Raw genomic sequence first — 10,244 nt, forward strand, 5'->3', positions numbered from 1 at the left:
GGGGGAAAAACAACCGAGAGGAGGAAAAAAACTCACCCCTTCTTTGTGGTTTATTGTCCTGTCAAGCGGGCCTCTGCGCCATCGATTCTCACTCAGTGGTCTTTTCAGATGCTAAAAGGAGGAGAGGGGGTGGAGGAGGAGGAGGAGGTGGAAGGGGTAGGGTGGGATGGAGAGGAGGGGGGCGCACCGGGGTGGGTGTGAGAAACAGACTGGGAGAGCCGATCACAACACAAAGGTGGAAAAAATAGACACAGAGGAAAGAGGAGGAGGAGGAGGAGAGGAGGAGGATCCGACCGCAGCGGAGACGCACCGTGTCCGCGTCCTGCGCTCCGTCAGGCGGCGGACGCGGCGCATGTTCCCCCACCGATCCGAAGGAGAACAGCCCCGGATCACATGTTTATCCAGACCGTCGGCTGAAAATTGAATTTCCTCAAGTACGAAAAAAGAGAAAACAACTGTTTTCCCCAGGGCACAGCTAAAAAAAAAAAATCAATATTTACAGACGCGCTTATTTGCTACTGTATTGACTGTAAACTGTGGTTTAGTGACACTTAAGGATGAAAAAGAGGAAAATAGAGGGAAAAGGAGGTGAAGAGGGACAGAAATGAGGAAATATTTAACATTTTTCCAACTTGTGTTAACAATTTCACTTAAGTTTCCATATGTTTATGATTTTATGTTTAATAAAACCCCAGGAAATTCAGAATATTTTAAGAAATGATTTTACTATAAAGGTGGTATTTCCATAAGCAAGACTGGAAAACATTAAAAAGTACTACTGTCCATAAGAGGAAAAATTATAGAAAACATTTGGTGGTGAAGAAACAGAAATATGATGATGTCACAAGAACATCCAGGAAACTAGTTTTGTTTCCTATAGAATTAAAATTAAAAACTCACTGTACCAGACACAAGACAATCTATTATTGAATAAACTGTGGAGGAAAAATGGAGAAAACCTACTGTAAATAGAGGTGAAGAGGGACAGAAATGAGGAAAAATTAAACATTTTTTCCAACTTGTGCCAAAAATTCCACTTAAGTTTTCATATGTTTATGATTCTATACGTAACAAAACCTAAGGTAATTCAGAATATTTTGAGAAATGAATTCACTGAAAAACTAGTATTTCCATATGCAAGACCGGAAAATATTTAAAATATTAATTTCCAGAAGAGAAAAATTATAGAAAATGGGAAATATTTGGTGGTGGAGAAACAGAAATATGATGGCTATGTCACAAAAACATCCAGGAGACTATAGTTCTGTTTCACAAAGAGTTAAAAGAAAAAAGTCACTGTATTAGACACAAGATGATCTATTATTGACTGTAAACTGTGGTTTAGTGACACTTTATGAAGGAAAAGAAAGTGAGATAAAGCAGGCTTGGAAAGGCAAACAAAGATAAATGGAAGTCAAGGACAGAAAAAAGTAATAAAAAATAAAAATAATAATAATAATACAATATTACATTTTAGTAACTTATGCCAAAAAAATGTCCCTTAAGTTTCCATACGTTTATGATATTATCAGTTATAAAAACCTCAGTAAATTCTAAATACTGTGGCGTGTGTACGTGAATTGACTAAAATGTAATATTTAAGTATACAGCACATAATTAAACAATACTAGAATAATAGAAAAGGGGAAATAATCATAAATATGACGATTAAGCCACAAAAACATCCAGAACACTATTGTTATACTTGACTGTAAACTGTGGAAGAAAAAAAGAGGAAAGAGACTGGAAAAGGAAAACAGGGAAAAGGAGGTGAAGGAAGGACAGAAAAGAGAAGGAATTTTTTTTTTTTTTAAATTTCCAACTTCTACCAACAATTTTCCTGAAGTTTCCATGTTTGTATGAAAAAGTAACACATCAGACCCGTGGAAAACCCAAAAATATGAAAAGACAGGAAATATTCCCTCAGTTTTCTGCATGTTTGTCATTTTATAGGTAAAGGAATTATCCTTAGGTAAAGATGTAACACTTTGATAGTTTAAGAACTCAACCGAGTAAAAAAAAAAATGTGGAAAACAACAGAAAAATGAGGATTACACCCATGAAGTCAGTTCTGTCTTTATCTGTTAGAAAAATGAAAGGTTTAACAAAAGGATTCGACCCTTAAGGAAACACTTCATCCTCAAATTATTAGTATTTTATGGTCTAAATTATGATTATTTTTTAAATAATTTATAGTGTATCTTAGAATCAGAGTAACTCATTTCATTTCTCTCAAACACCATGTACTTTAAGGAATAAATACTCCTTAAAACATTTAGTTCTATGGTTTTTATTGGATAAGAAGGAGCTGAAAACCTGTGAAATGTATCAGAACATTGACCTCTGAGATGTAGTGGAGTAGGAGAAGGATAAAACTGCAGAAAATACAATAAAAGTACTTCAAATAGCAGTACCTGAGTAACAGTATTTAGTGTTCAGAAGTCAGAGATTACAGAGGAGGGGATACAAATCTATCAAGACAAAGAAAACCAGGTTGAAAGCAGCAGTTCACCATCTGTTAGATATGTAGTAAACTGTCCCACTCAGATAAAAGAAAAATCCACATTCAAACACATTTGTCACTATTGAGCAAAAATGTTGGAAATGAGCATAAATAAACCATCATCCTTGGTGTTTTTCTGCTGCAACAGTATTCTGCTGAAGAGGAACGAAATGTAAAAGAACGAGTGAAAAATAGAAAGTTAAATAGAACGAGAACAGAATAAAATATAAAGCCATAAGTGACAAACAACAGAAAAATAAGACAGAAAAACACGGATATGTTATTTAAAGGATATTTTTATTAATAAGACATTCAAATACAAAAGTTGTCTCCCAGAAAAAAAAATTCTAAATGTTGTCAAAAACTCTTCAAAAACAAGTGACTGGAACTGATTGACAGACACGTGACATGTGAAACTCCCTGCGGCCCCTCACTTCCCCGCCTGCTGGGCCTGGCGACGAAGCAGGACGTAGATCTTCTCTTTGATCCAGTCCTTGTTGTACGGTTGGTACGTCTGTGTGTCGGCGCGATATCTGAGCGGGAAGACGGGAAAGATCAGGTCAGACTCGGATGCTCACGACCTGAAGGTTTAGGTCACGGGTGTCAAACATACGGCCCCTGGACCAAAACCTGCACCCCTCAGGGTCCAGTCCGGCCCATGGGATGAATATGTGAAATTAAAAACTTACATTGAAGATATTAACAATCAGTTTAGTTCAGGTTCCACACTCAGCCTAATCTGATCTAAAATGGGTCAGACCAGTAAAATAACAACAGAAGAACCTGGAAATAATGACAGCACCAAATTTTTGTCTGTTTTAGTGTAAACAAAAAAAGTAAAATGAAAACTTTACAAACTATCTTCACAAAAAATATAAATAATCTCAACAAATATGAACAACCTGACATGTCTTAAGAGAAATAAATATAGTTTTACCAATATTCTGCCTGTTACTAAATGTTTTGTGTATTTGTAGATCCACTGATTAAACATTTGAATCATTTTCTCATGTATGTTGTCAAACGTGTAGTCCTCGGCCCATCTTTGGCCTTAAAGGACTTGACCTTTTCTGGATTGGGCTTTTGGATCAAATCAGGATCATAATCTGTTTCATGTCACATTGTTTTGTAATTAATTTAATGCATCATAACTTATTCTTAATGTTTTTCAGCCTGAATGTGAGGAATGGATTTATATTTAATTACATTTGAACATAAATGCTTTTATTTATTTATTTAACTTGGCGTTTTCCAAACCACTAGTGTTGCCACCTGTCTGGTTTTACTAGGATTGTCCTTTTGAGCAGTCTGTCCCAGAAAATTTCTCAATTCTCCCAGGATTTTAATGGACTATGTCAATGTCATTATGAATAAACCGAGGGTTAGAATCATGTAGCACACTTGTTTATGTCCATGCCTGTAGTGGAGTCACTCCTTTTTGTGTGTATGTGTGTGTGTTGTTGTCTGTCGCATGGATGGGATGCACTTCACCTGTGTCTCGTGAAGGGGCAGCGACACACCCTGAATAATTGAACTGAATATTAAGTCCATAACAGCCTATCTCGCTCAACTGATACTTGATAAATAGACTGTCGGTTGGAATGGTGAAGGCGGAATTTTAAAATATCTAGGGATGCTCCGATACCGATACGAGTATCGGCATCGGCTCCGATACTCAGTGTGTGTACTCGTACTTATACTAGTAAAAGATATCCAATACAAATGCACCGTTACCACTTATGGCCGTTTGACATTCATAGTTCAGTGCAGCAGGTACGCAGCGGTGGAATAATGTGTGGGGAGTGTGAAGAGTGTGGAGATTTTTCAAAATAAATGACGGTGATAAAAGTAACGCTGACTGCAAGTAACGTTAAAGACACAGGCAGATACGGACGCAGTGTTCTGTCCGTCCTCTGCGTACATTCCATCCGTTTTCCAGGTGCTGGAGGATGCATACCCAGATTGAGAATACCAGCGGGAGTATGGAGTGGTGCGGACCCCCGCCAGCAGAAGTGAAAATGAAACTTATCACTCATTTCTCTTTTCTCTACCTGTTGAAGCGAAGCTTTTAAACCTTACCGGCGAAAACACTGCAATATTAGTATCACATTAGTGTTACCGCTGTCGTCTCCATGTTTGTTATTACTGACTTCCTTCTTCTTCTCAAAAAACTTTACTCTTCTTCGTGGTATTTGTCCAGTATGGTTAACTGAGAGCGGCGCCCCCTGGTGGATTAATTGAGAAACGCTAATTCCAACACATTAAATGTCAGTAGCAGCACTTTGTTCCAGTCAGACTAATGACAACGACAATAAAGCACATTTACAAAAGGAACTAAGAACTGGAATGGGATCACTAAGTATTCATATCAGTACTCGGTATTGGCAAGTACTCAAATGTAAGTACTTGTAATTGGTCTGGAAAAAAGTGGTATCGGTGCATCCGTAAAAATATCATGCCCCAAATTCAAGACATTTGTTAAAGAACAGAGGTCACTGATATCTGCAGCAAAAGGAAACACTGAATATAAATGAAGACCAGGTAGGAACATGATTCCATCCAGATGGCCTATCTGACAGACATTAAGTGTAAGAGGTTATGAGATGCCAAAGTGTGTTAAAGGAAACTGTAATGTATTCTTTTACTCATGCGTTTAGGTGAGAGGTAGAGAAGGCAAACACAAGCAGAGCACACACCAGTATCTAAGGAATCAGGTAAGCTATTTCCTTTCATGAGAATACTTGATGTTTAAAATAATCAGTGCATACAATCTGCAAAACAATTCTGTGGTATCGGTCGGATGTCTAAGGGACATTTTTGTTTGTGCAGGTGGGTTGTGGCATGTCGTGTCATCGACGTGTCCTGGTTTTTTGTCAGACACAGGTGGAAATCCTATAGACACCCATCTTTTTCCTGATCTGAGGTTCTGAGTAAGTAGTTTACTTTTTTGCTACCGTCTGTTCTCATTCAAGATCCATTTTATTTTCATATTTAAGTTTTGTTTAACCATCATACCTATTCCATTTCTCTTCCCTGTGGTTTGAGCTGTTGCTCAAATCAGTTTTTTTCATCAAACTTACACCAAACAGCTGAGATCTGCCAGGTCGTCGATGAAGTCGAACAGCTGACTGATGTCATACGTTATCGACGGACTGTTGGGGTTCATTCTCTTTAGATGCTCCTCGTACATCTTACACACACCTGCAAAGGTAACAAATGTACAACACACGTTCATTCACTTACATTGAATGAATAACATAATTATAATATGGAAAAGAATATTCACTAATGTATCAATTTTGTTTTGTTGTTACATCATTGACATTTGCAGATGCGTTCATTTGTACTTGTGTAAAAAAAAAAAAAAAAAGAAAAAAATGGTGCCAATGCCATTTTTTTAGCATGAAACTGACAAACAAAATGTACATTTTTACTTGTCTAATTCATGCATTAAAGAAGACTTTTTTTTACTCATTTTGATGAGTCTTATTTGATAATGACCCATATATAACACCCTTACAAGTCCCAAATGATGCATCTGTAACATCACTTCCTGACATCAGATGAAAAAACCTTTCCTCTGAAAGAATAAATCAGTGTAAGACTTTATTTCACCTTCCATGCACTCGTTGACAGATTCGTAGTCGGCGTATGTCCTGCCCTCTGGCCTCTTGGTGGGCTGCACCAGCAGAATGGTGTGAGACTGAAAAAGACGACACTTATTAAAATGTGGCATAAAGTATTCATTTTAATATCCTGTTGAGACAAGGCTCCAGTTTAGCTGTGATAATAAAACATTTATAATAATTTATCAATACGTAATCATGCGAATTGCAGATTAGCAGCTTTAATCTTACATCAAAATGAATATTTATGCAGAGCAGATGTCATTGCATTGAGGAATTCTGCTTCACAAATGCATCAAGTGGTATCAAAAATAGGACCAATGGCCCTGTAGCTTACCGGCCAAATTAAAAGCTTTGGGAAATGTATCCAGATGCCATTTATTATCACCCAGTTCTGTGTATTTATTATATTACAGAAATAGCCCATGTTTTGGTCATATTCCAATCAGATCTGTAAAAAAATTCAAATTCCAACTTGATATCATTGAAATTTACTGATTTATTGGATCAATCCACTTCCTATCTCTTATCATGGGAAAATTTGTCAAAGTCGCACCAAATCCAGAATCAGATCCAGATCGAAATAATTTCAATACCTTGTGTTGACATCATCATAAAGAAGCTGTATACCAAGTTTGAAGTCAACCAGAACTGTAGTTTGGGAGAAAAAGATTATTGAAATGTTTCCCCCATAAGAGCCCATGTTAAATTTTCCGTAAGTTCCCGGATCCAGAAGAAGATCCTGATCAGCATGTGGCCATTATGTTTTGGTCATCTCCCCATCAGGGCTGGACTGTAGAAATTTACACAGGATATCATTTATATTTACTGAGTTATTGCATCGATCCACTTCCTATCTCTTATAATGAGGAAATTTTTCAAAGTGGCACCAAATCCAGAATCAGATCCGGATCCAAATAATTTCTCTAACTTTTGTTGACATCATCATAAAGAAGCTGTATACCAAGTTTGAAGTCAATCGGAATTGTAGTTTTGGAGAAGACGATTGAAATTTTTGTACTGGATGACAGACGACGACGACAGTAGCTTACGGCCTGACGTCTGGTAAGCTAAAAACAAGAGCGGTGTAAATTCAAGGACAAAGCATGAGATAAAAGAGGAAAGGTTTGACTTGTACTCGACTGTCATAAAGAAGTAATTACCAAAAAACACTGAGGCACGCTGCTTCACAAAAGTAATGATAAATGAGTTTAGAGTTGGACACAGACTTCATCATGGTTTGTAAAAACAACTTACAGCTGAAGACCAGTGTCAGATACATAGATGAGCAGAGGGGAGTTAACACAGATAAACAGGGTTTATGGAATTAATTATGTGAGTTCTAAGGCATTAAATATGTACAAATAATCAGTGGCATCAGATTTAGAAACAGTCAAATGAAAGATGATCCATCGTAGATGTTAAAACAGAACATTTTCTAAATTACAATTACACACAGATGTGGGTAATAAGTCCAAGGTTTTCCCACTGATATGATGGAAACATGTTCATATCAGTCAATGTCACTGACACCATAACAAATGTCAGCAGAATATTTCTCTTAAAGGCTTTATACGTTTAAGGGTTGGGTTAGGGTTCTATTTATTTTGAATCCATGTTTGTTTTATATGTGTATTTGTTTTTTATGTTTATGTTTTTTCCAAAGCAACTTACAGGGGAAAACCAATCAAATCACTCAATCAATCACATTTTATTTATATAGCGCCAGATCACAAAAAAGTTATCTCATGACACTTTATATATAGAGTTGGTCAAAACCAGACTCTAAGCCAATTTACAGAAACCCAACAGAATCCTCCAGGAGCAAACACTTGTGACTGGTGACAGTGGCGAGGAAAAACTTCCCTTTAACAGCAGAAACCTGGAGCAGACCCAGACTCCTGAAGGATGGCCGTCTGCCTTGACCAGTTGGGGTTAAAGAGCGAGGGTAAAGAAAGAGAAAAACAGAGAGCGATAGAGATAGAGACTGGGGGAGAGGGGGAGTAGGGGGAGACACATGGAGGCAGTTGAGGATAAGTGAGTGGTGATGATGAGGGCAGGGAAGAGGCAGGACCACCGTAGCAGGTCCAGAGATAATCCTGGAAGAATCTGTGTTTATCCTGGGAAAAACCTTATTAGAATATTTAAAATGGAATGTTTGAAAGTGCTAGGATAGGAGGTGCTCTCAGAAGAGCTGGATCTTCAGGAGCTTCTTGAAGATAGGCAGGGATGCCTCTATTCTTGTAGCACTTGGTAGGGCGTTCCACCAACGTGGAACGACCCATGAAAAGAGCCTGGATTGTCTTGTACAAGGTCTGGGGACCACCAGACTACGTTCCCCAGACGAGCGGAGTGGTCGTGGGGCAACATAAGCTTTTATCAGTGCACCTAAGTAGACAGGAGCAGACCCACTGAGAATTTGTAGGCTAGGATTAAAGATTTGAATTTGATGCGGGCAGCTATGGGTAGCCAGTGTAACTCAATGAGTAAGGGGGTGACATGTGCCCTTTTAGGCTGATTGAAGACCAGACGCGCTGCTGCATTCTGGACCATCTGTAGTGGTCTGACAACACAAGCTGGGAGGCCCGTTAGAAAAGCATTGCAGTAGTCAGGGCGGAAGATAACCATAGTCTGCACCAGGAGCTGGGTGGCCTGTTGGGTTAGGTATGGCCTGATCTTTCTTATGTTGAACAGAGTGAAACGACATGATCAGGTGACAGAGGCAACGTGATCTGTGAAGGTCAACTGATTATCAATCATGACTCCCAAGTTACGTACTACACTGGTAGAAGCCAGAGATAAGGAGTCAATACTGATGGAGATGTCCTGCTGTATGGTTGGCTTAGCTGGGAAGACCAGCAGTTCAGTTTTGGACAAGTTCAGCTGAAGGTGATGGGCTTTCATCCATGCAGATATGTCAGAGAGACAATCTGAGATTCGCGCTGAGACTGTGGAGTCATGTATTTCGAGTCGTGTATTTGTTTTTTTGTTTTTGCTGAAATAAAAATGTTTTAGTTCTTATTCAATGAGATGCAACTATAACAAACCATAAAAAATGAAACAAGCTGAAAACATCCCAGTGTCTGATTTTGTGATTTGGGGTTTATTTCATTTTCATTAAAATAAATAAAATGACTGCAATCAGACTTTTTGCTCAACAAGACAAAAACGAGGAAAAAAAGGCAGCGTAAAAAACGCCCGACAAAAGGTGTAAGCTGTTTCTTAATTTATTTGCAGTTTACATTGCTGATTTTCTATTTTATTGTAATTTTATCATTTTATTTATTTAATTTTCTTCAAAATAAACACAATGAGTGCATCTGACTTTTTATAAAACGAGGAAAACTGTAAAAACAAAAAAAAACCAAAAAAAAAATAAAAATTCTGTTCACTTAACTCGGACATAAACCTGCAAATAGGAAAACCAGTAAAAAAAAGAAGGTACTTAAACTTTTTTCGCAAAGTAAAAGTCTAACGTATTTTATTAGATTTTCCACTGTAATTAGATTCATGACAGATGACTATCACCTCACAGAAGAGCATCTGGACATTTTTAAGATTCAGGAGCTTTTAGAACCTAAATTACGGGTGTTTGTTTGCTGATTCGACCAAAGTTGAGTTCATAAACCGTATATGCATGGCAGCAGACTGAAAAGAGAATAGATCTAGAGGCATAACCATGTTAAATGAATCTTTTATTTAGTCTGGGTCAGCGTGGTTGGTCGGTCGTATCTCACTTTAATGCTAACATTAGCATATAGTTAGCTAGCAGCACTATCTAGCTGTCACCGCTTCTACAGGAATACGACGATTAAAGCCACACACATCTTCACTTCTAACACTTCTCTGTGGAAATGACTGCAGTTACCATAAAATAAAAACCCACTGACCATGATTTTTATGAGTTTTAGTCGCTTCTGGTTGATGTTGTCGAGTCCTGAATCCTTCTGGGACGAGTTGACCTATGACACCGGAAGTACAACTGAACAATCCTGTTTACAGCCGCTGGTATTTTTACTGCCAGTTTTGATTTATTTGCCACTTTTGTACAGCGTTAACATCCGGTGTGTGGTTTTACACACATATGAATATATGTACACAAATAAATTGTGTTT

General features: G+C 37.8%; 2 protein-coding genes across 2 annotated transcripts in view; both read right to left on the reverse strand.

Annotated features, from left to right (window-relative positions):
- Nucleotides 1-444, reverse strand: part of LOC115413470 (BRD4-interacting chromatin-remodeling complex-associated protein) — a 28,417-nt gene extending 27,973 nt beyond the window's left edge. The window contains exon 1 of the mRNA XM_030126329.1: nucleotides 37-444. The gene's annotated coding sequence lies outside the window, so the exon portion shown is untranslated. The remainder of the gene's footprint in view (nucleotides 1-36) is intronic.
- Nucleotides 445-2,779: 2,335 nt separating this feature from the next.
- LOC115413473 (enhancer of rudimentary homolog) lies at nucleotides 2,780-10,135 on the reverse strand. The gene is made up of 4 exons (XM_030126332.1): nucleotides 10,020-10,135; nucleotides 6,119-6,206; nucleotides 5,584-5,704; nucleotides 2,780-3,036 (listed from the first exon to the last, which is right to left on the reverse strand). Exons 1-4 carry the CDS (start codon nucleotides 10,020-10,022, stop codon nucleotides 2,934-2,936), a joined length of 315 nt encoding a protein of 104 aa, XP_029982192.1. The 5' UTR covers nucleotides 10,023-10,135; the 3' UTR covers nucleotides 2,780-2,933.
- Between the last annotated feature and the right edge of the window lie 109 nt (nucleotides 10,136-10,244).

This window comes from Sphaeramia orbicularis, chromosome 22 (genome assembly GCF_902148855.1).
Source record: "Sphaeramia orbicularis chromosome 22, fSphaOr1.1, whole genome shotgun sequence".
In the NCBI taxonomy this organism is placed as follows: Eukaryota; Metazoa; Chordata; class Actinopteri; order Kurtiformes; family Apogonidae; genus Sphaeramia; species Sphaeramia orbicularis.